The following is a 14,706-nucleotide window of genomic DNA, read 5'->3' as shown; positions in this document are numbered from 1 at the left end:
GTACTGTCTTTGGACTGTCAGCTTGCTTGTTATGATCTGTTGGTCAGTGCTAAACCATTTGTTATTAAACTGTATCTTTCTTTCCTATTTGGTTATTTAACGTGTGGTACATGTATGGCAAAATTTTTTGTGTGACACTACATGGCCACTTTCCTCCTTCCTTTTTCCTCTTCCACCACTCAAATGATAAAGGTAATGTCATCCTAGCTTTCAGATGTCTACTTACTTCTAGAGGTCACATACTTCACAGGCACTGTCACTCCATAGGTCAGGCTGTTCCTGCTCAAATGCTTGGCTGTTAGCAGCCTGATGCCTGCAGGCTATGATGGACATGTGTGGGCAAATGGCTGATATTGGGCAGTGAGGTACCTGGGCTAAAGCCTGTGTGGCTGTATGCCTCAGCTCATCCTAGTGTCCATGGATAATGATGGGCAAATATTTCATGCACAAGGCAGTACAAGGTACAAGTATGGTGGAAAAAGTCACACTGGCAGGTAGCCTACATTAGCTATGTCTGCTCACTGGCAGACTCTCACAGTTGCCCATGTCCCATGAGGTAGCATTAGAAGAGTCTGCTGTAAGTGACAGCAAGTGCTTCCTCCTGAGCACATCATAACACTTTTATGATTCTCGAGTGCATCTGTACATGCATGCATATGCGCTCTCTGTCTGTCTGTCTGTCTCTCTCTCTCTCTCTCTCTCTCTCTCTCTCTCTCTCTCTCTCTCTCTCTGAGGGACCGATGACCATAGCATATATATATATATATATATATATATATATATATATATATATATATATATCTCTTTCATGACATTACATATCACCTGTTCTTATTTTTACCACCAATAATCAATGTTTATGTGTTTCAGAAATCCCTTTAACTGCGGTAAATGAAATGGTTGTGTCACATGTTGGTGACAGTATAACAATAGGCTGTCAGATGGTATCACCTATGTATGTTATGGAATACTGTTCATTTAAGCGACCTGATGGAGCTGTATTTGGACCTCTTCAAAATGCATCATCCTATGTTCACATTATGGAAGCTGGTCTCTGTCAGTTGAGTATCAAGAGTGTGGAAATGAGGGATCTTGGAGAATGGACTTGTACAGTAAAGATAAAACGTGAAGAAGATGAAATATCAACCACAACCATCATTCGGTTTTCAGGTACTTATCACACTAAATGATACATTAAAACCACTTGCTTAACTGACAGTGCTGCAGAAAGGTTGCGTGATGCTCAATGTAGCTAACTGCTGTAGTATTACAAGATGTCTACCCCAAACTTCTTCATTTACCACTTCAGAAGTAATTTTAAGAATTCTAGTTCAACTAAACTGCTGTTAATAATAGAGATAACCAAAGACTTAACATTAATTTAATACAAGAGAATCACATCACCCTGAAAGTGATTTGATGAAATTATTTATTTGTTAATGCATTTTATTATTAAATTTCAGTAGTATATCTAGACTCAAACAGCAACTGATGTGATGCCACAGCTGGTGACATTTTGCAGTCGCAGCATGAGCCACAGTTCACACAGTAAATCAGAACTGCTATGTAGTTCTACAATTTTCAAAATGATGCCAGTGCCAGTTGAAATGATTTGGACAGATGTTAATGAAGTAGCACAGATTGTGCCAGTAAAAGTGAGTCAGAGTTAAATGTTCTGAAAAGAAAAGAAAATGCAAATGTTGGACATAAAATGGATTTTGTGCAGCAAGACAATGGGGGTTACAAATACACTTGGAAAAGAATTTACATTGAAAGATGAAAGTTCATTCATAACCATTTTATCATGACAAAAACAAATTTTGAGTGTTTGTTGAGTAGTGTATCAAACTCCAGTCAAAGATCAGAAACACATATGAGGGATGTAGCCCCAGGTTGTGTGAAGCTGCAAGTAACACTTAAATATTTGGCAAGTGGTGATTTCATGTCATCTGTGAAGTACACCTATTGTGTCTCAAGGAATAGAATTATTGTGTTCTTACATGAGATGTTGAATGGTATTTACAGAATTAATACTCATAAATGTAGATCCATTCATGAACTACTTTTGAGTAATAAAAGCAGATTTTGAGTACTTGTTGAGGTGCATAGTGAACAACATTAAAAAATCTAACCATCTTACTAAAGATGCAGTGCTTTCTTGATTGTAACTACAAGTGACACTTCAATATTTGACATATAGCAACTGACTGTCATCGATCCAGTATGTGTAGGATGTCCCCATTAGTAAAATTTCAAAGTTGTTGTTTAAAGAGTTGGATATTATTTTTGATGCTGAAAAGACTCATTTGAAAGCTAATTTTTCACACTTGCACCCTGTATCAGATAAAAAGTTGAAATTATCAAGTTATTCTATACCATAGTTTGTAATCATGCTTTTTGTAAGTGCACCAAAAGACACTTTGTATAGTTATTCATTGGATATTTGTTCCTTTATTAAAAGCTATAGTCAAGTTGAAATTATGCTGCAATTTCTATATCTTTTGCTGTAGTTTCACTGAGTTTAGTGAGAGATTCACCTTCAAACTACACGGTGGTGAAAACTTTATCGGCATGATTGGTGTTTGATTTAGTTACATTTGTAAAGAATTACATAACAGTTCTTACATTTGAGCAGAATTTAAAACAGTTTTGTCCTCTACATCAATTTTAGAAATATCATGGCCACTAACTGTAGCATCTGTTTCAGCTTTGTTCACTGACCATAATGTCATTGTCTTATTTACATTTTCCAAGGAAATCTGTTATCTAATAATTCTTTTTTTACCTTCAAGATTTTCTTACAAATATTTTTGTGATTTTTTCCATAGGTAATAAACTCAGTAATTTGTTGTGTTTTAATTCTATGAATAGCTGTCTTTTTCTCGCACTGGATGTTTTTACTCCTCAATAATTCACTTTACTTTACTTGATAATTTTTATTGTATTCAGTAAGAGGCAAATTATCATTAAAATGTGTCAAAAGCTTTCTAAGAATTTAGAAACATTTGCAGAACCTGAAATACTATAGTCTGTTGTAACTTGTTTAATCTATGATGAACTGTATTTTGGCATAGATTTTTTTTAGAGTAAGGTTCCATTTTTTTGTTAACTCCAAAAACAGAGCACAATGGTCAGAAAGTCCTAAATCCAAACAAAATTTATTAGTTTCATTATAAGTACAGTAAAACTTCACCAAAGCAGAATGTTTATAATTTGGGAATCTGGCCAAATTGTACAAATATTTTAGTACTGACTCCCAAATACACTTTTATATGCTAATTTTTTGCACAAAGAGGGATGTCTCAAATGCAGAAATGAAATGCAAATTTTAAGACTTAATTAATAATTGATTTTATAATTTGGACAAAAGCTTCTACAATACTATTGTATTATGCTATACCTTAGTTATTTATGTGTGTATGAGGATGCTACTTCGAACACAAAGATTGCACAGTCCTGGCAATGCTGTTATGTGGAAGAGTTGAGTGTTGTTCTGTTAAACTATAGTTTTATCTGGCAAGGACACACATTCCAAGGAAATGCATTATCTGCATTATTTTCTGCAAGTTTCAGTTAACTTGTAACACTTTAAGTGACAATAGGATGTCGAACAAAAAGTTTGTGTCACTAACATTTAACAAAAAGATTATGGTAATTGAGAAGAGTGAGAAAGGCAAATTGTCTGTGTGCAAAATAATATTGCATTTAAAATGCGGGAAAACAAAAATCTATGAAACTTCAAGAATCGAGGATGAGGTATGGGATGAATGGATAAAAGGGAACATGTAAAAGAAAGGAAAGGTGAAGAAAATAGGAAATGAAGCGATTAATGAGATAGTGTGGAAGTGGTTCATAAGTGCAGGGGCAAAAAAATTATCTTTGTCTGGAATCATGTTGCAGAGTGAGGCTCTGAAGATTGCTAAAGAGCTTGGGAATATGGAGTCTAAGGCATCCACAGAATGGGTGGACAGTTAAAAGCTAGACACAACATTGTGTGGGATGAAGGGCATGGGGAAGCAAGAAATGAGCTAAAAGTGTCTAGGGTAGTCCCAATATATAAAACCGGAGATATTGACTCACCTTCAAGTTACAAACCAATATCCATTGTCCCAGCTCTCTCTGAAGTGTTTGAATGTGTAGTATACCAACAGTTATCTGTGTACTTTGAAAATGCAGGAATAATTAGCAAATCACAGTATGGTTTTAGGAAGAACTTGTCAACTCTTGATGCTATAGACTCAGTAGTCAAACACATACATCAAGTTTTTGAGGATAAAGGATTTGCTCTAGTTACCTCTGTAATCTAAGTAAGGCTCTTGACTGTGTAGAGCATAAAATACTCCTAGAAAGAATGGGGTACTATGGCATTTGAGGTAACACCCGTAAACTATTAAAATTATACCTACAGAATTGCAAGCAAACTGTTTGTGTAGGTAAAGAAAAGTCATGTATTGAATTAGTTAAAATAGGTGTACCACAGGGATCTGTACTGGCACCTTTTATGTTCCTAATAATGATTAATGATCTGCCATCATTCATTGAGTCCATGACAGTACTATATGCAGATGATTCAACTTTCATTCATTGTAGTACCAGTAATGATTTCAGCAGCCTCAAAGCTTGTGTTGCAGAGACAGTGACTCAAGCAGGATGTTTAAATCAAATGTCTTCCTACTGAATGATAAAAAAGTGCAACAGATGGTTTTTAGTCTAAGACAAGCCTCCATCAGATGATCCTAGTTGTGTTAAGGTTTTAGGGGTGTATATAGATGAAAAATTATCCTGGGGTCAACATGTACAATATATAAGTGGTAGATTGTCTAGATTGATGTATTTATCATGGCCATTTATGGACTGTGTATCTCAAAATTATGTTAGAATGTGTTATTTTGCATTGTTCCAAAGCATCCTAACATTTGGTATTATTTATGGGGGAACTCGAGTTCAGTTTGTGACATCCTAATACAACAAAAGAAAACCATTAGGATAATTACTGGCTCTCCACATAAAGCACACTGCAAACCATTGTTCTGTGAACAAAAAATCATGACTGTAATAAACCTATATATTTACTGTGTTTTACTCCATACAAAGAAGAAGTTGGTGGAAGCAAAACGTAGAGAAAATATACACTCCTACACATGAGAAGGAGCAAATGCATTTATACTCCTTACCACAGACTGTCAAAGTCACTTAATAGCTATGAACTGATGGAACACAAATCTTTTAATAAGTTTTCACAATATGTACAAGATCTACCTGAAAAAGCATTCAAACAAAAACTGTATGAATGGCTAGTTGCTCACCCATTCTATGACATAAACGATTATTTCAAATGTAATATACTTTTGTGGTATTAATGACATGCCCTTGTTTTCTTTGAATTAATAGTTATATTGTATTATACTCCTGGCGTTGGCTATTGCTGTAATGACCGAATGACAATAAAATTACTATTACTATTATTATTTTTATTATTATTATCATCATTATTATAATGGGAGGAAAACCTGGGCAACTGACATTGGAAAAGAGAATTCTGAAAGAGATTTTGCGTGCAAATGACCTGCATAAGTAGAAAAATTTCAGGAAGAATTAGAATAAGAAGAATAAACAGAAGAAATTTAACTAGTGTACATACAAATAGTATTACATAGTAGGTCAAAGTGTCATACTTTGTTACAATTTTTAGACTTTTCTGGTAGCCAACCTTGTAACAGAAGTGTAATATAGTTTCTTATTCCTTTTTCTAGTGCTAGCAGTCACTTTTTATAATCTGCAGTCATTTTCTGAAATTAGGAAAACTACTTTGGAAAATTAAGGGCTTTCCAAATGTAAAAACATGCTACAAGGTAAAACATGCTCATGTACCTAGTGTCATGAAACAAGTGCTGTATCATTTGAGAGATACAGAGGCAAGCGAGTGTGGTGGGGCTTACCCTAGTTCACTGCTAGTAGTAGAACGTCACCATAACACATCTATGCATAGCCCAAGTATTGCACCATAATTAAGAATGAAATTAAAAATGAAAGATGCATTTTCAAACTTTTTCAAAATATGCTTTAGCATAATAATGTTTAAACTGTCTAGTCTCAGATTGATTAGATCATTACTTTTACCTAAATATGTCATTTTAAGAAAAAAAATAGTGGCGCTAAATAATAAAGCTAGGAAGCCAGAAATTGGTCATAATGTGCAGATGTATGTCAAAATTACCTGGTGCAAGTCTCAATGTGATTCAAAACAAATTCTGGTCAGAATCCGTGTTTAAAGAAAAATGGAGGGCACTAAATATTAGACTTAGAGATATGAAAATTTGTATGGTGCTTCAGTTCAACATAAAAATAATAACTATGTGACTCTATTAAGCAACCTCTAATAGTTTTCGAGCAATTTACTGAAAACTAAATTTGGAACAAAAACGTCCTTATTTATAGTAGATTAAGTATCTGCTATATTAATGCTAGGAAGTTTTGGTTAGAGCCCATGATGAAACCTACTAACTAATACAGTTATAATAAGTTTTAGGACCTTGATGATAATAACAACCAATACAATGTCTTTTTAAGTTGTAGATCAGAGGTCATTTTCTACTGTCAGCCCTGTTCTAAAAATTCTAGAAGGCAACGTTTTAATGCAAGTGAGCTAAAACTTTTTCTGTGATTTTAACCAACCTACCTACATGCATGCAAAATTACAAAGATTCTAAATTGATTCATAACATTGTTATTAAATATTGTGTGTCTGAGAAAGCGGCTGTTTAGAGACTGCTACTGTGGACCTAGGGCAGATGACAGCAGGTGTTCCCTTGGCCGTCCACTGCACCACATATACAGGTTGTTACAAAAAGGTATGGCCAAACTTTCAGGAAACATTCCTCACACACAAATAAAGAAAAGATGTTATGTGGACATGTGTCCGGAAATGCTTAATTTCCATGTTAGAGCTCATTTTAGTTTCGTCAGTATGTACTGTACTTCCTCCATTCACCGCCGGTTGGCCCAATTGATGGAAGGTAACGTTGACTTCGGTGCTTGTGTTGACATGTGACTCATTGCTCTACAGTACTAGCATCAAGCACATCAGTACGCAGCATCAACAGGTTAGTGTTCATCACGAACATGGTTTTGCAGTCAGTGCAATGTTTACAAATGCGGAGTTGGCAGATGCCCATTTGATGTATGGATTAGCACGGGGCAATAGCCGTGGCACGTTACGTTTGTATTGAGACAGATTTCCAGAACGAAGGTGTCCCGACAGGAAGACATTCAAAGCAATTGATCGGCATCTTAGGGAGCACGGAACATTCCAGCCTATGACTCGCGACTGGGGAAGACCTAGAACGATGAGGACACCTGCAATGGATGAGGCAATTCTTCGTGTAGTTGACGATAACCCTAATGTCAGCGTCAGAGACGTTGCTGCTGTACAAGGTAACATTGGCCACGTCACTGTATGGAGAGTGCTATGGGAGAACCAGTTGTTTTCGTACCATGTACACTGTGTGCAGGCACTATCAGCAGCTGATTGGCCTCCACGGGTACACTTCTGCAAATGGTTCATCCAACAATATGTCAATCCTCATTTCAGTGCAAATGTTCTCTTTATGGATGAGGCTTCATTTCAACGTGATCAAATTGTAACTTTTCACAATCGACGTGTGTGGGCTGACAAGAATCCGCATGCAATTGTGCAATCACGTCATCAACACAGATTTTCTGTGAATGTTTGGGCAGGCATTGTTGGTGATGTCTTGATTGGGCCCCATGTTCTTCCACCTACGCTCAATGCAGCACATTATCATGATTTCGTATGGGATACTCTACCTGTGCTGCTAGAACATGTGCCTTTACAAGTACGACACAACATGTGGTTCATGCACTATGGAGCTCCTGCACATTTCAGTCGAAGTGTTCGTATGCTTCTCAACAACAGATTGGTGACCGATGGATTGGTAGAGTGGACCAATTCCATGGCCTCCACGCTCTCCTGACCTCAACCCTCTCGACTTTCATTTATGGGAGCATATGAAAGCTCTTGTCTACACAACCACGGTACCAAATGTAGAGACTCTTTGTGATCGTATTGTGGGCGGCTGTGATACAATATGCCATTCTCCAGGGCAGCATCAGCGCATCAGAGGTTCCATGCGATGGAGGGTGGAGGAATGTATTCTCGCTAACGGAGGACATTTTGAACATTTCCTGTAACAAAGTGTTTGAAGTCACGCTGGTACGTTCTGTTGCTGTGTGTTTCCATTCCATGATTAATGTGATTTGAAGAGAAGTAATACAATGAGCTCTAACATGGAAAGTAAGCATTTCCGGACACATGTCCACATAACATATTTTCTTTCTGTGTGTGTGAGGAATGTTTCCTGAAAGTTTGGCCGTACCTTTTTGTAACACCCTGTATAAATACATCCTGGGGGGCAAGACCAGGCTTCACTTCACACACAGCTACCATAAGATCCACGTCAGTCAGACTCCGGAGTGTGCATTGCCTTGGATGGTGTCGGAGACCAGCTGTTCCAAAACGCTTAATTTCAATTATAATAGATAGTGAACACAAGAGGACTGTACACTGTCCTGGATTGCATAGATTTCGCAAAAGTAACTGTTGGTGTGCTGCGCATAATGTTAACAAATCCGCGTGGCAAATGGTGACAGTTATTTTCCACTTTTGTGGCGAGCATTTATTTTGATTATCAGTAGTCAGAGCGAAAGACAATTTAGTAGGAACTTGCCATAGAGGTCACCCCAAACTGCTCATAGTGCTGTTTATGGCAGAGAGATTAACTGTCAGTATGAACATAATGAATATTACCATATTGTGCATGTGAAACTTTACAACTATATGTATCAATTAAAACTCAAAATCTTCATTTATAGTCATAGTCTGGATCCCACTGAGCAAATAGAGAACAGAAACATTTCTTTCAGTGGGCTGAACAAGAATGTGGACTTGCAGATTAGGAACTATGGTCGTATGCGCTCAATCGCTTTCTGGCTGATCACAGAAATAGTTGCCAGGCTCTTGTAAAATATGGCAAACAATATTAACAACAATTCCAATTTCCTCTTATGACTTATTATTATCATTATTAAAATTAGTCACCTACTGCCCCACACTAGGACAATATTTTCTATTGAAATTTAAAAGCATTACAGTTTAGAAAAATCTTGTCAATACTGTCTTGAATGATCTATCTGTTGCATTATTACTCTGCTACACACCAATAGACATTAAGTGAAATCAAATTAAGCAGAAAGATTATGAAAACCAGTTGCAAGAGAAAAACATTTTGAAATTGAAGCTATTGAAAACCAACACAAGTTTCCATTTTCAGGATATGAAAAATTGTTAAGACATTAGAGAAACTCACTTCATTTGCGAGTATTACAAGTTCCATGGAAGCAGACCTTCTGTTTCAAGTTACACAATGGTGCATGACCAACAAAGTATGGCTTGTCTGTTCACATGATATATAAATACTTCCAAAAATTTGTAGTATTTTACTCACCATAAAATTCTGAGCCTGAATAATTAATAATATATTGCAAAGAGCTAAAAAAGGCATATAAGTTTCTATTTCTTGAAGGGGTGTATTTAATGTAACAAAAGGGTGAATGAATACACCGTATTGTATAAATAAATACCTAGCATCTAGTGCCTTAGTGTTGATTGTGTTTAAATTTTCTTGTGCAGAAACCACATTCTGAAGGTGGCACAAAACATATCAGTGGACTACAGAACATAAGCAGTTGTTGTCTGTGCAAACTGATAACATTTGTGTATTTGTGTTTAATTTCTGTGGCATGAAGCAGGTTTGACATAGCAGCAGCAGCCACCCACTCACCACTTTCAGACTATGAGACAAATACTTGGATATTACATTTCTTGATGTATGGGGAAAAAAGACCATTTAGTAGAAGATTTTGAGGTGGATGAAATAACATCCTTCATCATGGCTGCAGTGAATCATTGCGACAGCCTCTAAATGGATTCACATTGGTTTCAGATTAACTGGCATACAAGGAAGGCTGTACTTTAGATTCAGTTTTGTACCTGTGATCCAGAATTTTAATGGTGAAAATAAATTGGGATTAACACTGGCAGGGCAACAAAATTGTCATTTGCTTTGATTGTGAAGTACCGATAATATTACCCAGCATGTCGACTACGAATGTGATACCAAATAGCCATCACATTCTTTAGTCTCAATGAAAATAATATAAAGAGTTGTTTTCTGTTGGAGGTGAGAATTCTTAAGAACCATAATGACATGAGTAGCTTGGAAGTGATAACTGGAAAGAGAGTGCTGAGTATTGAAATCAGTGGACTATGTACTGATTCTATTTTGGCAATGAATATTCCAATACTCAATTTCTTTCATATAGCTGAATCAAAAGTTGATTTATTAAAGTATGTATTACTCTGTCCTTGCAGAGCCACATTGCTTTAAGCAAATATCAAACTAATGTATATAGTAGATAGAAACCTTTTTCTGTGTCAAGCAAATCGAATATTATGTTAATTGTGAGGTGTTACCATATGTAAGTTTTAAATAGAAAATTTGGATACGAAATTCACGAATGAATAAAACCAAATTAAGAGTTTCAAGCCAAAATTAAGTAAAAGTCTTAATTGGTTCATTATTTTCAGCAAACCCTTCAGTAGCGTCAGCAGGTGTGGGTGCTGCTGTTGGCATAGCAGTTCTGGTAGCAGCAATAATTGGGCTACGCTTTATACGAAGAGTTTGCCAACAAAAAAATTCTAATATTGTAAGTTTATCATCTGGCAAGCACACAATGCTTGTGTTGTTCTGAATGTTATTGTTACAAGCTCTCATTTGAAAATACATAACACTAGAATGCTCAGCTTTGAACTGTCCCCTAGAACGCCCAATGGAGGTCAACTTACCACTAAGATTTTTAATGCATTTAAACCTTTTTCATTTATTTTTTTCCTCTATAATATTGATGTGGGGACATATTTATTTAGACCTGCTAAATTTTATTTTTATGTTTCACTGTACAAAAGTAAGTGACATTGTATTAGATATACATAAAATTGCTTAGTTTTCGGTACCTATGTCTTACATCATATAACAGTCGGTGACAAACATTATTATCATAGAATTGCTTATCTGTTCACTAATTATACTTTTATCATATAAACAATTAACTAGTGTTTTTCTACACACATCTGTTTACTCAGAGAATCTCGATTGCTCTCTTTGTGTATCTTTTTTCTTAAACATGAACTCCATACAAAGTTTTAACGCATAAAACACTTATCTCTAGTGTTGTTTTCCTTGCACAACCCAACTTTGAAAGTTTTTTCTTTAGCAATTTTAAACGTTTATTTTTCTCTGTTGGCAGTCAAAACAGATGGAGTATGGAAATGTTGAGAGTGAGAATTTGTTATTGGTAGCAGTAATTATTTTACAGCTTTCATTATAAAAGATTGTTGAGAGATTGTAGAGGAAGTTATGAGCTTGTACAAGGGGTGACCTTTGATCATAGCCTAATCTAGAATATTACTGAAATGTGCATGGGACAGCATCTTGTCATGTCCCTTACACTACTTTTGTGTGACATTTGCTCCACCACATCTACATCAAATTTGGTGTCGTAAAAGCTGACTGTTTCTGGAATATTACTTTCTGTAACTCTGAAAACTGTTACACTGGGGTGCATGGAATTAAGAATAATCCCATTTATGTTAGCCTTTCATTGGTAACATTTTAGAGTAATGTCATCAACCATGTAAATAACATTTCAAAGAAGTGTAAGTTGTCTTTTTCTCAAAGATGGTGGGTAATTCCCTTTTACCCCTGTTGGAAGTGCCAGCAATGCTTATATCCTTCTTTTTCAGTTCTTTTGCCAGTGTGAGAGAATTGAAGAAGCTGCATCATGTAACAGTTCCCTCCTCTCATAAACAAGGTTCCGTGAGATGTTCTGTAACAGGTTCTCCCAGGTTCTCTCTGCAACTCTCATTTCATCTTTTCCAAAATAAGGAAAACCATTCAGGACATGTCTAACTTTAGCATTTGTGAGCGGCCAGTATTTTATTTTCGGCTTCAGAAGGGCCATGACTGTGATAATGAACCATTATAGTTATTAGTTGAACAACAAATAGAGATGCAGAAACTGTTACGTGCAACGCTGTATGAAGTTAATCATTATTGGCTAAAAAAAGGTCCTAAATAAACCTGACAAGATGCATTTCTGTAGGAAGTGGTCAACTGAATGCCATTGGGAACCAATGGTAAACATGTACTTCTCTTAAAAATTTGTAGTTACAAAGAAAAACAATTAAAACTAATTAAATATTCTCTAAAACAGTTGAAAGTCATTAAAATAACAGGAAAAACTATTTTATGCCAAAGAAATTCACATCTCAAAACCAAAAATTAGTCACCTGACCTCTGCTGGGTGTTCTACTGTTACAATAGTTATCAATTAAATTTGTCATATTAAATGTCAAATTGTCATTTTAATTTTTTTGGAAAGATAGCTTTCATTGTGATGTCACCAATTCACAGCTCTGTGACTGTAAAATGTACATAATAATGTGTTTTTTGCTCCGTGCTCTCCATTTGACAGACAAGCTCCTACATCTGATGGATGGTAGGGTATCATTATGTTGTTGTATTAGATCAGGAATAGTCATTTAAGCTGTATTGCATTCTGGATGTACATATTCTTCTTAAGAGACATTATGGGGACTGATGACCATAGATGTTAAGTGTCTTAGTGCTTAGAGCCATTTGAACCATTTGAGACATTATAGTATTAATAATTCCCTCACAAATTATTATTGAATGGTTTCTCTTATTTTGTAATTCACTTATTCCATTTTTGAGTATTTTACAGTATCTCTTTCTGGCAGGGGAGCAAATTATTGTTTGCAGCACTTTAACTTGTCACGTAAAATAAAATAAAGAAATTCTCTTTGGTTTCCAAAATTTTATAGTCTACACTTCTCTTAATACAAAAGTCAAATGCTAAATTAATCCAATTTTATGCATCTGTACAGTCATCACATCATTAGTTTAAAAGGGGCTGATATTCTGCTATTTGTGTGCATACCTTTCATTTATAACATGCCATGATAGTCAACAGAAAATTATGCCTGACAATGAAATAATAGAAGCAGATCTGTTGAAGTCTATGCATGTATCCATTTCACTACTAGACAGTCGTATACATTAATAAGAATAAAATCTTCCTTCATTTCAAGATATGGACAAGAATGTTAGTGTGTTGCTGATAACTAGGCATAAATACATTACATTCTTCACACAGATTTGATGTTTGATGAGTTAGATACTAGCATTCACAAATACGAACACCTGATGCTTGAAGTAACTGTATTATGAAGAAAATTCCAGGACTTAAAAAGAAAAAAATCTGGGAAGGAAACCACTCATCTTCCGCTTTTTATACATGGCACATATAAAAATGCATCACATTCGAAAATCACATAAAGTTTCCAGCTTTTTGTTGTTGATTCGGTCTTCAGGCTATAGACTTATTTGCTGCAACTCTGCTCACTACTGTAGCCTTTGCAAGGCTCATCATCTCCACATAACTAGTCCAATTTACTTGCTTGCTGTGATCAATCCTTGGTCTTTCTCTCCAGTTTTTACTCCACACATTTGTACAGAAACCAGATGGCAGTTATAAGAGCCAAGGGGCATGAAAAGTAAGCAGTGGTTGAGAATGGAGTGAGACAGTGTTGTAGCCTATCCCCAATGTTATTCAATCTGTATATTGAGCAAGCAGTAAAAGAAACAAAATAAAAAAATGGAGTAGGAACTAAAGATGAAGGAGAAGAAATAAAAACTGTGAGTTTTACCAGTGACACTGAAATTCTGTCAGAGACAGCAAAGGACTTGGAAGAGCAGTCAAATGGCATGAACATCAACAAAAGAAAAGCAAGTGTAATGGAATGTAGTCTAATTAAATTGGGTGATGGTGAGGAAATTAGATTAGTAAATGAGGTACAAAGTAGCAGATGAGTTTTGCTATTTGGGAAGCAAAGTAACTGATGCTGGTCAAGGTGGGGAGGATATAAAATGCAGACTGGCAATGGCAAGAAAAGTGTTTCTGAAGAAGAGAAATTTTTTAACATTGAGTATAAATTTAAGCATCAGGAAGACCTTTCTGAAAGTATTTGTGTGGAGTGCAGCCATGTATGGAAGTGCCACGTGGACAATAAATAGTTTAGACAAGAAGAGAATACAAGAATTTGAAATACAGTTCTACAGAAGAATGTTGAAGCCTGATGGGTAGATCACATAACTAATGAGGAGGTACTGAATAGAATTGGCGAGAAGAGAAATTTGTGGAACAATATGACTAGAAGAAGGGATCTGTTGGTAGGACACATTCTGCGACATCAAGGGATCACCAATTTGGTGCTGGAGGGAAGTGTGGCAGGTAACAATCTTAGATGGAGACCAAGAGATGAATACAGTAAGCAGATTCAGAAGGATATGGGTTGCAGTAGTTACTTGAAGATGAAGGGGCTTGCACAGGATAGAATAGCACAAAGAGCTGCATCAAACCAGTCTTAGGGACTGAAGACCACAAGAACAGTAACACTCTTCCCTCCATAACCAAATTGACACCTCTCAGGATGTGTGCTATCACATTATACCTTCTTTTAGTTTTCTGTAAATTTTCTTGTTCCTC

General features: G+C 35.9%; 1 protein-coding gene across 1 annotated transcript in view; it reads left to right on the top strand.

Moving 5' to 3' along the window:
* The window catches only part of LOC124605275, a 177,710-nt gene that overhangs the window by 150,898 nt on the left and 12,106 nt on the right, over positions 1-14,706 (top strand). Inside the window, exons 8-9 of the mRNA XM_047136845.1 lie at positions 871-1,170; positions 10,667-10,785. Coding sequence (XP_046992801.1) covers positions 871-1,170; positions 10,667-10,785 — 419 coding nt within the window. The remainder of the gene's footprint in view (positions 1-870; positions 1,171-10,666; positions 10,786-14,706) is intronic.

The sequence above is a fragment of the Schistocerca americana genome, chromosome 3, assembly GCF_021461395.2.
Source record: "Schistocerca americana isolate TAMUIC-IGC-003095 chromosome 3, iqSchAmer2.1, whole genome shotgun sequence".
NCBI classification, from domain to species: Eukaryota; Metazoa; Arthropoda; class Insecta; order Orthoptera; family Acrididae; genus Schistocerca; species Schistocerca americana.
Note: the sequence above shows the minus strand (reverse complement) of the source record. Positions and strands in the feature narration are given on the sequence as shown.